The 17,483-nt window shown below is 39.9% G+C and overlaps 1 protein-coding gene across 1 annotated transcript; it reads left to right on the top strand.

Annotated features, from left to right (window-relative positions):
• Positions 1-751: 751 nt before the first annotated feature.
• Positions 752-15,093, top strand: tmem185a (transmembrane protein 185A). Its single transcript, XM_085759807.1, has 7 exons — positions 752-952; positions 2,906-3,082; positions 4,171-4,378; positions 5,061-5,144; positions 12,810-12,986; positions 13,190-13,313; positions 14,808-15,093. The coding sequence occupies exons 1-7, from the start codon at positions 915-917 to the stop codon at positions 15,056-15,058; spliced, it is 1,059 nt and encodes a 352-aa protein (XP_085615933.1). The 5' UTR covers positions 752-914; the 3' UTR covers positions 15,059-15,093.
• Positions 15,094-17,483: the final 2,390 nt, after the last annotated feature.

The raw sequence follows: 17,483 nt of genomic DNA, 5'->3' as shown, positions 1-17,483 counted from the left end.
CATACTGCAAGACACAAATGAGACAAACATGAAATAAGCAACAAAAAAAGAATAGTAACAAACAATATAAAATAATAAAAGATCATGAAATAAATAAATAATAGAATAAAATAAATATATAGGAATAAGAGAGGCTTGTGAGGTATATAAGGTATTCAGAATAAAATTGACGGGCTGATAAACATTTCTTATTATTATCCTCAATATATTTCAGAGACCCAAAATAAAGTTTCAGTTCAATTAAAAACAACATAAATGACATGTTTTGGACATCTTAGCTTTTTAAAAACAACATAAATGACATGTTTTGGACATCTTAACTCCAACCCTATAATTATCCTTTTGGTTATGCATCGGGATACATTGTATTTTTAATTTTTATTCATTTATCTATTTATTTATTATTTCTTTTTTCTTCTTTCATTTACTTATTTTTATCAAGTTCTGCTATATGTATTATGCACTCTCTGTACTTCAGTGTTGTTTCATGTTTGTATAATGTCATGTTTGTATGTTTCAATTGTGATAATAAAGTTTGTTAAAAAAAAAAAAAAGCTTTGTGGATGTGACATTTCCCCAATAGAATAAAAAGGTTACCAACATTATATCTATTATTTTGAGAGAGAAAAACAAAACAAAAAGAATGACAAAATTATACTTTACTGTGGTTTTGTTAAATAAAAAATAGAAAATTCCGACACGTCATTTTCGTCCGTCTTTACGTCATTACGTCATTTCCGAGAGGAAAAAAAACTAAAAACCAAAACACACGGAGCTCGTAATGAAACTGAGGCGAAACGCTCAACTCGCAGCCGAATTACAACGATGTGTGTGTTACCAACCGGGCGGTGAATCCGTTAACGACGGCGGGAAACTGATGTTAACGAGTTAACGGGACTTTTTCTCGTTGCATCATGAATTTACGAGGCTTGTTTCAGGACTTCAACCCGAGGTAACGGCAGTTAGCTGACAGTTAGCACCGAGGCTAACAGGCTAGCAGGCTATGTAGCTCCACAGCGCTGCCTTTTACTGTTTCTGCTCCTTTTACTGGACAAAACATGTGATATAAGTTTATATTTAATGTACATAAAGATGTTTACATGTGTGTTTAGTAGTTAAACAGTTGGTGTGAAACTGTAAAGTAAAGATTAGAGGAGGCTAAAGCGGCTAACCGGCTAACAAGGCCCGGTAGCAGTGATGTGATTGTTAAAACTACGTAATAATGACGTCATTAATACAGTAATTGATAGATTTATTGATTGAAACCTTTTATTTATCTCCTGTAGGTAGATTCAGGTGCCCGAAACAGCAACAGTTTAAAAAAGGAGAGGGAGGAAAGACATCTAACTCATTAAAAATAATAATAACTGGTTAAAGGATGGTTGCTAATTAACTAATACGGTAAATAGATAAATAAATAATGAAAGGATAGCACGAAAGATGCATAACCAATTTCTGAAGGAAGTGTTAAGCTGTAATTAATTAAAGGTTTGAGTTGTGTTTCTACTAACACTGATCAAGTAGTCAATAACAAGTCAGCTGTTTCAATAACAAGTCAGCTGATATGTCTTATTGTGTTTGATGCTCAGTCCAAAAGACAAACACATCACGTTAAATATTCGCATTTTATCAGATAAAGTCAAACGTTTTGACAAATTTTCTCAAACTAAGCCTAAAATTATTGACGACATACTGTAGTTGAGGAGAATCTGTCAAACGACTCAATCAATACATCTGATCAGCTCCTGCATCATGTGTTCAGTGTTTTGACGGTTTGCAGGACAGATACAGTTTATAACTTCACATTAAACCTTCACCACGCTCTCGTCTTTTACCTTCTGGTCTATTCATAATAAATGTTAATTATTGATTAATTAACATCTTCCCCTCCAGGATCCAAACTGCTTGTCTCATGTTGTCCATCTTTATCTCTCCGTCCCTCCCTCTGTTTAAACATTTACATTTCACTGATACGCCCCTCGTTGTTATTTTATTAGGGTCCGGGCCCTATTGTATTCCTAGGAATTCTTTCTTTCTTCTTCCGAGGAAGTCATACTTCCCAAGGGCGAAAACTCACCAAACATTACAGAAATGTCCAACCCCATGCCAGATTTACTCAACTCCAATAAGCATTTAAATTTAAAAACTTTAAAAATTCCTACCAAACCAACGGTAGATGCTACAGTGTTGAAACTTCACCACAATGTAGCCTCAATACTGCTGAAACTTTTGTCCACTTAAACTCATTACAAATTATGAAGTCCATCACTCTGTTTTTTTCAATAACTGTAAAACTTTTAAAATGTATCTCCTCCCACAATTTTTGCTCAATTGACACCAAACTTGCTACAGAGCATCTCCAGACCGTCCTCCACAAAACTTGTTTCTCGGATTTTTGATTTATCAAAAATTGAGCCTACAGTGCATGAAAACGTTTGACTGTAAACAGTACTACTGAAAACATATACCATCAAATTCTTGCTAAATACATTTTCAATCTTCCTGAAAAAAAGACAATATTCTGGACTTATGGTTGATGAAGTTTAGCAAATATCAGAATTTTATCTCAAAAACTGAATTTTTGAGAACATTTTGAATTCTGCTCTCATGGGAACAACTGCAGTTAATGTAAGAGTGGCATTTTAAACATCAGATTTTCTCTTATGAAGCAAAACACTTAGAGTTAAAAACAAACCACCAACATTTCCATGCTGTCAAGATGCAATTTATGTATTATCAGATTTTTGTTTAGATGACTGAATTTCTGACATTTTGACCATTTTCGAAATTTGCCTTGACAACAGCTGCCCGGGCACTGACTCACCTGAGTGGATAAATGAAGCTACACAGCAGGTCTCACTACCATATAATTATATTTAAAGTGTCTTTGTCTCCGTGTCCTCAGTAAGTTCCTGATCTACTCGTGCCTGCTGCTCTTCTCCGTCCTCCTGTCCCTGCGGCTGGACGGCGTCATCCAGTGGAGCTACTGGGCCGTCTTCACGCCCATATGGCTCTGGAAGCTGCTCGTCATCTTCGGGGCCTCGGTCGGCACCGGGGTCTGGGCCCACAACCCCCAGTACAGGTCAGTCACACACACTAACACACACACACACCAAACATTTACATTTAGATACCAGTTCTACTGTTATTCAGACTGGTTTTATTGATTTATGGATCTTTTTGTGTAACTATGTCAAGCAGCTGGCTGTATAGAGATGGTTATTATTATATTATTATTAGGGGTGGGAATCACCCTGGGATACAATGTTATCACAACACTGGTGTCTCTTCACACACACACACACACACACACACACACACACACATACACACACACACACACACACACACTCAATGACACTTTGAAAACCGAATTATTTTCTCAATCCGACTACAACTGGACAAGTTGGAGTCCACGTAAACGCGTTAGTCCGACTAATATTGGAGTTCTCCAACTCCAAGACACCCAGATAATGCAATTGGAATTCGACTTTCTCCAGCATGTATATGCCTTAAAGGGACAGTTCAACATTTTGGCAAATTGGCCCATTGCCATAATCCCTATAGTCATAGCAGTAGGTTCGTTACCTTTAATTGTCGGTGCAAGATATTTTTAGAACGGCGGAGCAGAACGGCAAGCTGCTAAGAGCTACGCTACGGAGGCTAACGGGATTTCTTGGTTTCCCTCATCAAACTCATCAAATACACAATCCAACAACTCCACAACGCTCTGGTGGACAAGTTGTGACCTGCACATTCACCACGCTATGAGATAATAACACAACGTTACCACACAGAGTTGTTTTAGAGGGAAATACAGAGACTGTTTGCTGAAAAACGCGTTGACGCGACTGCGCATCAACAGTTTTGCATGAATTTACCTCTAAAGATGAGTTTGATGAGGGAAACCAAAGAAATCCCATGAGCCTCCGTAGCGTAGCTCTGAGCAGCTTGCGGCTCTGCTCCGCCGTTCTAAAAATAGCTTGCACCGACAATTAAAGGTAACAAACCTACTCTATGACTATAGGGATTATGGCAATGGGCCAAAATGTTGAACTATCCCTTTATAGTATTTTTGTATCTATCTCCCTTTATTCTTCCTCTTAATCGTCTGTAATCCTGTAAACAATGAGTCTGATGTTGCTGTGTGTTCCTGTTCGATTCCCTCAGGGCGGAGGGGGAGACGTGTGTTGAGTTCAAGGCCATGCTGATCGCCGTGGGGCTTCACGTGCTGCTGCTCATGTTCGAGGTGCTGGTGTGCGACCGCGTCGCCAGGGGCAACTACTTCTGGCTGCTCGTCTTCATGCCGCTCTTCTTCGTCTCGCCCGTCTCCGTGGCGGCGTGCGTCTGGGGCTTCAGACACGACCGCTCGCTGGAGGTAAAAGGAAACGCACTCATTTTATTTAATTAAATCATTTAATATATTTATTTCATTATTGATCAGACTCGGGTCGCTGCAGGTTCACAGTGACAACAACACATTTTATCACGAAGAAGCTTCACAACAACAAGTTTCATCATCAACAACATGTTGTATTGATTTAATGATTCAAAGTCACAAAGTTTGTCACTAAATGATCAATAAATGGTACAATGATCAATATAACTCATGGATCAGTGATTGATCTGCTGATTTAACACAGTCACTTCCATTCACATCAAATCACACCCAAAAAAACTATTAAATATCATTTGACATTTTTATTTCTGAGCTCAAACAATATTTATTTATTTATTTATTTTTTTGATAAAAATCACATTCTGATTTATTGATCCTTTACAAGTTAACGATTGTTCTATTGAATAAAAGTGACTGAACGTTCAGTTCCTGTTTGTTTAGTGTGTGAACCTCTCTCCTGTTCAGAGTCTCAGACGAGATATTTTAGTCACACGCAGTTACAGTGAAATAAAGTAGAGGCGTCGTTCAGTAAGAAGGAGAAACGATATCAACAGATTAGAACCAGTTCTTGATTCACTTCCTTCCTCTGAACTGGTCTCGTTATCAGATCATCAGGAGATGAATCTGTTTATATGATCTTTCTCTCTCTCTCTCTCCTCAGCTGGAGGTGCTGTGTTCAGTGAACATCCTCCAGTTCATCTTCATCGCTCTGAAGCTGGACAGGATCATCAACTGGCCCTGGCTGGTGAGACACACACTGATACTACTACTAGTACTACTACTACAACCACTATTACTACTAGTACTGCTACCACTCATGGGTCCTGATTGATCAAACTCTACACCGTGTGTTCGCTCCTGCTTCCTCCTCTCAGATCCGCTCCACTTGACATGAAACTCTACGCCCTGTTTCACTGTTGACTGCTCTATTAGTATATTTATATTCATATCTATATTTTTTTTTTTTGACATTTTTTATTTTTATTTTGTGAGAGCATTACAATACAGTAATTACTTTCAAGGAACATACAATGTTACTTCTGCCACTCACAATTACATTTTTTTTTTAATGTGTGTATAAAACAATAAACAAAGTACACAAAGGTAAATGAATTACATCTAAAAACTTTGAACAAACTGGGAGAGATAGGCCTACATAAAAGAGCAAATAAAGAAATGTCTACCAGGCAGTTTTGAAGTAAAGTATGAGTGGTACAGATTAATCCTAAATTCCAACAAAACAATAAAAAAAATAAGAATAAAATAAAATAATAAGGAAAGAAAAAAAACAGCATTGCAAGGTCACCCATTCCGTACTTCTGTCTGTTCAAGACCGGCATATTTAACCCACTTGGCCCACCTTTTAGTAAATATGATTTTTTGAAGGCGGAGGGAGAGGGTAATCCTTTCCATAAGGTAAATGTCATTTACGATACTTATCCACTCCTGTATTGTGGGTGGATCGGGGACCAACCAATGTCTTGTAACTGCTTTTTTACCAGCGGTTATCAAAATATCAAATAAGTATTCATCAGCTTTCCTGACATGTAAATCAAAATTTCCTAAAAATAATGTGGAAAACTGCATAGGCAAATTAGTGTTAAATAGACCACTTAATACTTTATGAAGCTCTGCCCAGAAGGATTTAACCACTGGGCATTCCCAAAAAATATGCCAGTGATTGGCTCCCGGTGTCCACATTGCCTCCAGCACGTAGCTTCCCCTCCAGTAAAATGTGCCTTTTGTTTAGGTGTAATAAAGAAACGGATCATACACTTCCAACCGAACTCTCGCCATGAATGAGAGCTGGTGCATTTCCACTGGGATTGGCAAATGTTAAGCCAATCCTCTTCAGATATTAACAGACTACCCTCTCTCTCCCATTTTTTCCTAACATAATCTGTATTGTGGGACTTTTTAGACAATAGGCCTTTATAAATTCTGGAGATGACACCCTTGTTTGATTTTTTTTGATAAGCATCAGTAAAAATTTTTGATATGGGGTCATTAAGGTCTGTTTCCTTTCTGATATTTTCAAAACGACTACGTACCTGGAGGAACCTAAAGAATTCAGTTCTGTCCAGGTTATAGTCTTCCTTCAACCTATCAAAGCTTTTAAATTGTCCCTTTTCTGTAAGAGAATAGTATGTCGTTATCCCTTTCGAAATCCATGATTTAAATCCTTTATCTATTGCGTTAGCCTTAAACTCCGGATCGTAAGCACACCATTGAATTATTTGTAATTTGTTACTTAATTTGTACTCATCTTTTATCATATTCCAGATTTTTAACTGCACTTTGATCCATGGGTTCTGTATCTTATCTACAAGTCCTCCCAAATGTTTGTGAGGTAGTGCTGCTTGTATTGGGGGATCAACTAGACTTGAGAGTTCTATATCTTTCCATCTAGCTTGAAAGGATGGGTTACACAAATTAATTAGGGGTCTAATCTGAGCTGCATAAAAATAATCTTTAAAATTAGGTAGTGACATTCCCCCTGCTCTTTTGGGAGTTGTAATGTCTTAAATCTAACCCTGGGTTTTTTACCCTGCCAAATAAATCTGGAAATAATCTTATTCAGTTCAGAAAATTGTTTTGGGGAAATTTCTACAGGGAGTGCCTGAAATAAGTAGAGATATCGTGGGAGAATATTCATTCTTACAGAGTCAATTCTGTGACTAAGACTAAGAAAAGAAATTGAGTTCCATCTGTGTATGTCGTCTTTAATTTTCGTTAAGAGGGGGCCATAATTTATCTCTGCCAGTGTTTGAATTCTTTTCGGCAGGTTTATTCCGAGATATTTTAACGACTTTTGATCCCAGTTAATGTGAAATTTCTCTCTAAGTTGCTTTGTGGGTTGATAGTTAATGGTCAAAATTTGTGTCTTTTGTATATTTAATTTATATCCTGAGTAATTACCAAATTTTTCTAGGACGGTCATTAGTTTGGGGAGTGAATTAGGAGGGTTACTTAAATAAACCAACACGTCATCGGCGTATAGCGCCACCTTGTGGTCTTCTCTGTTAATGCAAATGCCTTTAATATTCTGAGTCTGTCTTATCCACAAGGCTAGGGGCTCTATATAAAGTGCAAATAACAGGGGTGAAATTGGACATCCCTGTCTCGAGCCCCGTTCCAGTGTAATGGTATCGGAAAGATATCCATTTATTTTTATCCGAGCCGATGGTTTGTTATATAATGTACGGATCCCTCCAATAAAAATGTTGTCCAAGCCAAATCTTTCTAAAACTTTGTATAAGAAAGGCCAACTTACCGAGTCAAAGGCCTTCTCGGCATCTATACTAACTAAGCAGGCTTCAATATTATTCTTTTGGATATGATGTAATACATGTAATGATCGCCTAATGTTATCGTGAGTCTGTCTTTGTGAGATAAATCCGGTCTGATCGTTGTGTATAAGCTGAGGAAGAACTTTGTCCAGTCTTCTGGCGAGGACGGTTGCATAAAGTTTGTAGTCAACATTCAACACCGAGATGGGTCTGTATGAACCGCACTCTAATTTATTTTTTCCCTCCTTAGGAATAACGGAAATCACCGCCTCATTCCAAGATGGGGGCATTTTAGCATCTGTTAATGTGGTATTACAAGCTCGGAGAAGGATTGGCGTTAGCTCAGCTTTAAATGCCTTGTACCACTCTGAGCAGTAGCCGTCCGGGCCAGGTGATTTGTTTGATTTTAGGGTGGAGATGGCCTTAGTTAGCTCTATCTCAGTTATAGGGGCCGTTAATATTTCGTTTTGTTCTTGAGATATAGATGGTAAATTGAGAGATTTTAAAAAGTCATCAATTTGCTGATCACCTTCTAATTGGGGTTGTGTATACAAGCGCTTATAGTATTTTCTGAAAGTTCTTTGTATTTCTTCTTGTTTGTACTGTATAGTGTTAGAGTCTATATCCCTTATTTTGTATATCGTGTTGTCTGCTCGTTGCTTTTGCAGTTTTCTTGCCAGGATTTTAAGTGATTTTGCTCCAGACTCATAATAAGTTTGTCTTGTGAATAACATCTTTTTTTCAATTTCCTGTGTATATATTAGATTTATTTCGTTTCTAACTGCTTTTATTTTAGTTAGTATTTCTGGTTTTTGTTCTCTTTTATGTTGTGTCTCAAGATTTTTCAGTTCTTTATTAAGATCTATCAATCTTAATTGTTTTTGTTTCTTTTCATAGGCACAGAATGATATTATTCTCCCTCTAATAACAGCTTTTAAAGTATCCCATACTGTAGCTGAATCAACCTCGCCGTTATCATTTTCCTCGAGAAATCTTTTTATTTCCTCTCTCATTTGGGTTTTAAATCTCGGATTATTTAGGATACTTGTATTCAACCTCCACAAAGTTCTACCGGGTTATCAATAATATCTACAGTGCAGGAGAGGGGGGCATGGTCAGATAGATCAATGCATCCAATATCACAATCGCGAATTCGATGACGGTCTCTCTTTAATATAAAAAAATAATCTATTCTGGAATAAGCATCATGTGGATGTGAATAAAAAGTATAGTCACGGCCGGATGGATAGAAGTCTCTCCACAAATCCAAAATGCCAAGCTCTGTTATTAAGGCATTAATTTTCCTATGTAACAGCGTAGTAGCTGGGTTTTTGGATGAATCCTGTTTTGGATTGAGACGGATATTAAAATCACCTCCACATATGACAACCCCTGTGTCCTTCATCATCAAATCAAATATGTTTCTATAAAAAGCAAAATTACTTCCAGGGGGAGCATAAACATTACAAATTGTTATAATTACATCATGTATTTTCCCTGTGACTACTACATATCTCCCTTCCTTGTCAGATGTCTCTGAGACCTGTTCAAATGGTATTTGTTGTGAAATCAAGGTTGCTACACCCCTCCTGTGACCTGATTTATAAGATGAGTAGTATACCCTTGAAAAACCCATTCTTTTAAGTTTTTCGTGCTCCAGTGGGGTGAGGTGCGTCTCTTGTAATAGCACAATCTGCGCATTCTCCCTTTTCATTTTTGTTAGTATCTGCCTCCTCTTAGCTGGATTTAAGATCCCATTCACATTAAATGAGATCACTTTAAGGGTTTGCCTGTTCATTATCTATCACTGTGGTCCACATTTACTGTAACACACCCACAAATCTCTCCTGGGATACCTGGACGTACGTATAACGTTACTAAACCTATCTTTCCCGACGAACACAAACAAAGAACAGTATAGAACAGTCTGAAACAAAACATCACCGGAGCAGTTCAGAACCGTTGCTTCCGATGCTGGGGCTCGCTTCAAAGAAGCCCTGCGGGACCTTGTAAAGTCAAAGCCCTCGTAAGGGAACGTCCCACGTCGCAGCGGTGGGGCCCTGAGATGTGGCAGCGCTTCAGCCAGTGTCCAAATAAAGTAAAAGAAAAGAAAAGGGGCAAATCGAGGATGACTCGCCTAATAAGCCCCGTTCATCTGATTAAACAATAAAAAAATAGAAGTATAGACTGTGATCAGACATGGGTCTGGGCCAGGTGAAGCAAAGTTATGGCAGACTTCTGCACGTAAAATGCAAGTTACATGAAGTGCAAGCTACATGTTTCAAAAAAGACTTATCTGATAAGTGCGAAGATATGATCCATCAATGATCAGTTAGTGTCTTGGGAGGGCTGTCTTCTGAACTCCTTGAGTCTGTCTTTAAAATGAGAAACCAATGAAACTGCAGCGGCAGGCTCCTGATTTCCGACCTGGTCTCTCCGTCCCCTCGCCACCTGCCAGGTGGACAGGAGCTGGATCTCCTCTTGGTCCGGTGTGGAGGGGGTCTTTACCACCGTAACTGGAAACCCTCGCGCCGACATGTCCCTCGTAGCCTCCGCAGCGCTCTCGAATAGCCGGGTGCCGTCTTCATAAAAGATCCGCATCTTTGCAGGATACGGCGTCTGAAACTTGATTCGTTTTGCTTTCAACATCTTTTTGGCCTCGGTGTATTCGCCGCGTTTCTTTTGCACTTCAGGGGGAAAGTCATGGTCGACATAGAAACGAACGTTGTCGCAGAACACCTCCTTTTTCTGCCATGCTCTCTTTATCACATCCTCTTTGGTCCGCCAGCTGCCAAACCTGACCACTATGGAGCGAGGTTTTGCCTGTGAGCCGGTGGGCTTCGGAGCCAGAGCTCGGTGTGCCCGCTCAATTTTGAGGTCTCGGTCATGCGGCAGGTTGAGTGAAGTTTTCAGCAACTTATCCAGAAAGCCAGCCATGTCGGTGCCTTCTTTGTCTTCGGGTATTCCGTAAATCCGCAGGTTGTCTCTCCGCGCTCGAGCCTCCTGGTCAATCAGTCTCGCTTCCAAATTAGCCTGGCGCAGTGTTAGCCGCTTGACTAACGTTGATGTTGCTTGAAGCACGGTCTCCGTTTCATCTACTCTCCCCTCTACTTCATCCAGTCTGTCGTTTGCCCTCTTTAATTCCTGTTTGATGTCGGAGAGTTGCGCCCCGTTGTCTCTTCTAAATGCACGGATTTCGTCGAGGATGCTATTCAGGCTAGCTTCGGGGCCATGTTCCTCACGTGGGTTTAGCTGGTCTGGAGAGCTGCTTCGGCTGTGCCTCCAGTCTGGATCTTCTTCTGCCAGAGCCATGCTTAGTCCACTTCTAGTAGTAACCCCTTTCTTCATTATTTTTAGAAATGCCCACCAGGATTGACAAAATCAAGGTTTTTGGGGGTTAAATTGTAAAACCTTGCGGGAGCTAGAAGTTTAGGCTGCCATCCCCTCAGTAGCGGAACCGGAACTCCCATTCATATCTATATTTACTAGGGGTGTGCATTGGCACTAGCCTGATGCATCAGCCGCTTATTTCATTACATTTCAAAAAGCGTCTGAACACGAGCCATAGGGATTCGTTTGCTTCCGGGAGGCGGTTGCTTACATTTGCTTCAACTAATCGCTGCTGCTTGGTGGTCACGTGTGCTATACACCGGTTAAGCTCATAGGTTAATCTTGAGCGCTTGAGTTCAACGTCATCGCCTTCACTTACCCGTCTGTTCGCTGATTGGTCCGTCCGCTCTGGCGGACGGAGCAAACCGAAACGCATTGCTAGTTTCCTGACTACATGGTTGAGGCAAATGAAATTTGCCGGAACCAGTAGGCGGCGCTAGCCTGGCTACATTGGCACTGCCCTCACGATTCGATTCGATTACGATTCAGCAGGTAACGATTCGATTCGATTCGATTCTCCGATGCATTGCGATGCATCAAAATTCTACTGCACACAACACGGCAAATTTTTCATCAGTCATGAGATATTGAACAACAGATTTTATCGGCTGCTATGTATTATCACTCTCCTGTATCTTTGACATGTCATTCAATAAAATAAAATTGAATGGTACAGGGTATTGGATATGGGATTTTCAAACCTGAAAAAGAAAACATAAATCACTTCTAGGGCTGCCCCCAAAAATTAGCCGACCAAAATTTCATTGCTTGATTGGTCGCAGGAAAAAAAAACAACCTTTGGAGCTGTGTCTTGTCAATATTAACTCAAAATCAATATGACTGAACTATATGAAAGACTATGGGGCTTTTATTTTGAAGGGCCAGATACAGGAAGTCGTGACACTTCTTGTTTTTGTTTTTTGCACACGGCACGGCAGGTCTCTCTCTCTCTCTGCATCAGAGACCCCCCCCGTCTTACACAGCCTGAGCTCAGTCACTCCCCCTCCTCTACTGTGTTTCTTGGTGATAAACGGGCATGTTGCCTGTAGTAACGGTAAAACCCGACCGGCTTGTTGAATCTCGGACCCGTCACGGCCGGACTCATGAGCGTTAATTAATTAATTCTCAACCCGACCGCGGTTTTTAAAAAAAGGAAAAAGAAAGCCAGCGGCAACACTGCTACTGCTGGTGCTGCGCTTAGCCTGTAGCTACAGGTTGCGCATGTCGTTGCTCCGGAAACGCCCCCGGAGGTAATTGAAACTTCACAACTTTATTTGAGGCCAGAAAATAAACAGTGACATAATCGATTATGGCACGTTGCCGCATCGATGCTGAATCGTGCATGTCCCGCATTGCAATGCATCGCCGAATCGATTATTGTTGACACCCCTAATATTTACGTATATCATTGTCACTTACTTTGCATTATTTTTATATCAATGGTCACTTTACATCACAATATTCTTATTTCATGCACACCTGCAGTAGTAGTATTTATATTATTTACACTTATATTTATATCATTGTCACTTACGTTGCAATATTTTTACACCATAGTCACTTTACTTATCAATACTTTTATATCAGACCACCTTATATCCTCATGACCTCAGTACTTGTTTTGCACATTGCCTGGTTGAGGGTTGATTTGTTTTATTATTATTATTTTATAATGATTATTGCTGATGATTGTAACTCCTGTGTGTGTGTGTGTGTGTGTGTGTGTGTAGGTGGTGTGCGTCCCCCTGTGGATCCTCATGTCCTTCCTGTGCCTTGTCGTCCTCTACTACATCATCTGGTCCGTGCTCTTCCTCCGCTCCATCGACATCATCGCCGAGCAGCGCCGCACGCACATCACCATGGCGATCAGCTGGATGACCATCGTCGTGCCGCTTCTCACCTTCGAGGTGCGTTCGCGTGTCATCCGACCCGTCGACATGCAACGGTTTTATTTATCGTCGTGTCAGATATAGATAACGTAGCCTCCTCTTCTTCACTTCTCTGAAAAGTTATTTCTACCAGGAAGCACTAGTTCAAAAATAAAAAACTTTATTTATAAACATGTATATTTATTTGGTGAAGTCATTTTTATTTTTACTTCATGTTTCAGATCCTCCTCGTTCACAAGCTGGACGGGCACAACAGCCTGAGCTACGTGTGTGTGTTCGTCCCCCTCTGGCTCTCGCTGCTCACACTCATGGCCACGACCTTCGGCCAGAAAGGAGGAAACCACTGTGAGTGTTTAAAGGCGCCGCCGCCACTTTATGTAAAGGTGTTAAAGGCTACGGTGGCTCAGAGGGCTCAGTTCGCTGAAGGAAACACATGCAAACACGTTTATAACGTTTATAAACCATCTCCTCTCTCAGCTTCTCTGCTTCGTTGTGACATCACAAAGTCACAGGAAGTCCTGGCGACAGGTTTTAAGGAGCTTTAATAGAAACATCAACTTTTATTTTGAAGGGAGCTTTATCCAAAACATGTACTTCTATTGTGTAAGGAGCTTTAATTGTAACATTTATTTTGAAGGAGCTTTAATAGAAACATCTACCTTTATTTTGAAGGAGCTTTAATTGTAACATTTATTTTGAAGGAGCTTTAATAGAAACATCTACCTTTATTTTGAAGGAGCTCTAATACAAACATCTACCTTTATTTTGAAGGAGCTTTAATACAAACATCTACCTTTATTTTGAAGGAGCTTTAAGACAGACATCTACCTTTATTTTGAAGGAGCTTCTATATCAACATCTGCCTTTATTTTGAAGGAGCTCTAATACAAACATCTACCTTTATTTTCAAGGAGCTTTAATACAAACATCTACCTTTATTTTGAAGGAGCTTTAAGACAGACATCTACCTTTATTTTCAAGGAGCTTAAATACAAACATCTACCTTTATTTTGAAGAAACTTGAACATAAACATCTACCTTTATTCTGAAGGAGCTTTAACACAAACATCTACCTTTATTTTGAAGGAGCTTTAATACAAACATCTACCTTTATTTTGAAGAAACGTTAACATAAACATCTACCTTTATTCTGAAGGAGCTTTTATAGAAACATCTACCTTTATTGTGAAGGAGCTTTTATAGAAACATCTACCTTTATTTTGAAGGAGCTTTGATACAAACATCTACCTTTATTTTGAAGGAGCTTTAATACAAACATCTACCTTTATTTTGAAGGAGCTTTGATACAAACATCTACCTTTATATTGAAGGAGCTTTTATAGAAACATCTACCTTTATTTTGAAGGAGCTTTTATAGAAACATCTACCTTTATTTTGAAGGAGCTCTGATACAAACATCTACTTTTATTTTGAAGGAGCTTTAATAGAAACATATACCTTTATTTTGAAGGAGCTCTAATACAAATATCTACCTTTATTTTGAAGGAGCTCTAATACAAACATCTACCTTTATTTTCAAGGAGCTTCTATATCAACATCTACCTTTATTTTGAAGGAGCTCCAACACAAACATCTACCTTTATTTTGAAGGAGCTTTAATATAAACATCTACCTTTATTTTGAAGGAGCTCTAATACAAACATCTACCTTTATTGTGAAGGAACTTTAACACAAACATCTACTTTAATTTTGAAGGAGCTTTAATAGAAACATATACCTTTATTTTGAAGGAGCTCTAATACAAATATCTACCTTTATTCTGAAGGAGCTTTAACATAAACATCTCTCTCTCTCTCTCTCTCTCCTCTCGTCCTTCAGGGTGGTTCGGTATCCGCAAAGACTTCTGCCACTTCCTGCTGGAGCTCCTCCCCTTCCTGCGCGAGTACGGCAACGTGTCGTACGACCTGCAGCGCAGCGAGGACCCCGAGGCGGCCGAGGACCTGCCCGTCCCCGAGCCGCCGCCCAAGATCGCGCCCATGTTCCACAAGAAGACCGGCGTCGTCATCACGCAGAGCCCCGGGAAGTACTTCGTCCCGCCGCCGAAACTCTGCATCGACATGCCCGACTAGGAGCGAGGGGCGTGTTGCTATGGCGTGTTGCGGCGTGGCGTGTTGCTATGGCGTTTTGTGGGCGGAGCTTGATGAGTGGAGCGGGGGCGGAGCTTCTTCTGAACTGACGTGTTTAAACTGATGAAGCCAAAACACTTTCTGACTCCGCCCCCTTTTCCTTTTCCTTTTCCCTCTTCCACGGACAAATGAGATCCTCTGATTGGATCGGTTGCTGTTGCTGTTGCCAAGGACGACGGACGCTCGACAACGCCGCCGCCAATGGACGTAACGCGCACTCGGACTCAGTTGTTGTTGTAGCTTGAAGTGGGATCAGTTTTTACCTCCTGTTGCTCCTGTTTTTCACTCGTGACCACGGAAACGGAGAGAGAGAAGAGGGAGGGGGCGGGGCTAAAGGAAACGTCGTCATGTCCGTCTTTGAAAAGGCAGCGGACGAAAGAACGAAAGAGTTATTGATCGCAAATCAGCCGAATGATAAAAAACAACATGGCTCTAAGCTCGAAAGTTAAAAATCTTTTAGTACGAAATAAAGAAACATCAACAAGAAGAGAATTTGACACTAAAAGATTTTAATAACTACAAAAAACAAACAAAACAAAGATCAGAGGATTAATAACGATCAATAACTCTTCTGTTTCTCTGAACGAGGTTGTTTTGTTTTAAAGGGATAGTTCAACGTTTTGGCAAATTGGCCCATTGGCGTAATCCCTATAGCCATAGCAGTAGGTTTGTTACCTTTAATTGTCGGTGCAAGCTATTTTTAGAACGGCGGAGCAGAGCCGTGAGCTGCTCAGAGCTACGCTACGGAGGCTCATTATGGGATTTCTTGGTTTCCCTCATCAAACTCATCAAATACACAATCCAACAACTCCAAAACGCTCTGGTGGACAAGTTGTGACCTGCACATTCACCACGCTATGAGATAATAACACAACGTTACCAGACAGAGTTGTTTTAGAGGTAAATACAGAGACTGCTTGATGAAAAACTGTCCCTGAAGGCAACGCGCATCAGCTGTTTTGCATGAATTTCCCTCTAAAACAACTCTGTCTGGTAACATTCTGTTATTATCTCATAGCGTGGTGAATGTGCAGGTCACAACTTGTCCACCAGAGCGTTTTGGAGTTGTTGGATTGTGTATTTGATGAGTTCGATGAGGGAAACCAAGAAATCCCATGAGCCTCCGTAGCGTAGCTCTGAGCAGCTCACGGCTCTGCTCCGCCGTTCTAAAAATAGCTTGCACCGACAATTAAAGGTAACGAACCTACTGCTATGACTATAGGGATTATGGCAATGGGCCAATTTGCCAAAATGTTCCCTTTAATCCCTTTAATAACGATCAATAACTCTTTTATTTCTCTGAAAGCGGTTGTTTGTTTTAAGACGGACGTGTAAAACAAGACGAGCGATGGTTTATGGCACTTTGTTAAGTTGTTTCCAAGAGGAATCATGTCTGACCTTCAGTTTATTTTTTATTCCTGTGTTGTTATCATTATTTTTATTGTTTTTTTTTTCTTTTTCTTTGTAAATATCAGACGTGATGCGTTTAGGGACCAGAGAGGAGGAGGATGTTGTGTTCAATGTCGGAGACAAACAAACCTGGAAAAAGAAAAAGAGTTTCTTTTTTATTAAAACACTCATTTGTTTCTGTTTCCACTGGACTGAAGGATTTTAACAGGAGTGTGAGTGTGTGTTTTAATGTGATCTAAGAGATTTCAGATCAGCGGGAGCGACTCGAGGTAAACGGTGCGTTCAGGAGCCGTCGGTTTTAAAAAATACTACAAATATCAAACCTATAATGAGTGGAAACTTTGGAGTATTTTTTTATTTTCATCCAGATCTGAATGAGATTGAATGTGTGTGTGTTTGAGCATCAGCAGGTTTCCTCATTACAAAAAATACAATCTACATTTTTTTTATTTTAAATTTTCGGACGTCTCTGTTTTTACTTCCTGTCGTTTTTTTCTTTTCTTCCATAATTAAATCAGTTTAATTTCGTCTTCACACTCCGAACAGACGAACCCGTTTTTCTCCTAAAGACGATGACGACGTCGCAGCTTCTCTGTTTACACTTCGTTATTTATTCAACAAGCAGAACAAAAAGACACAATTAAAACAAGACAAAAAAAACAAACACTAAATAAAAACATCTGGATTTGTTCTCTGTTTTTTAACGTTTTGTATCAAATCTTCCTGAATCCTGTGGAGTCGGAGCGAACTCTAATAACACTGATGACAGATGGAAGATGTCGTAACGTCTGATTGGTCGATCAAGAACCAATTAGAATCTATTACTTAATTAGCTGCTTAAACTTTTAACAAGACCGATACTTTGATCTCTGATTACAAACGTGTCTGGACCGAACAAATCTGATGCTGCTCTGTGGACTAGATTTTTTTGTTGTGTTAATTGTCCGTTTGTAATTTT

Source organism: Trachurus japonicus, chromosome 18 (genome assembly GCF_045865225.1).
Source record: "Trachurus japonicus isolate A0001 chromosome 18, Traja_1.0".
NCBI lineage: Eukaryota > Metazoa > Chordata > Actinopteri > Carangiformes > Carangidae > Trachurus > Trachurus japonicus.
The sequence above is the reverse complement of the archived record's forward strand: the minus strand, read 5'-3'. Positions and strand labels throughout refer to the sequence as shown.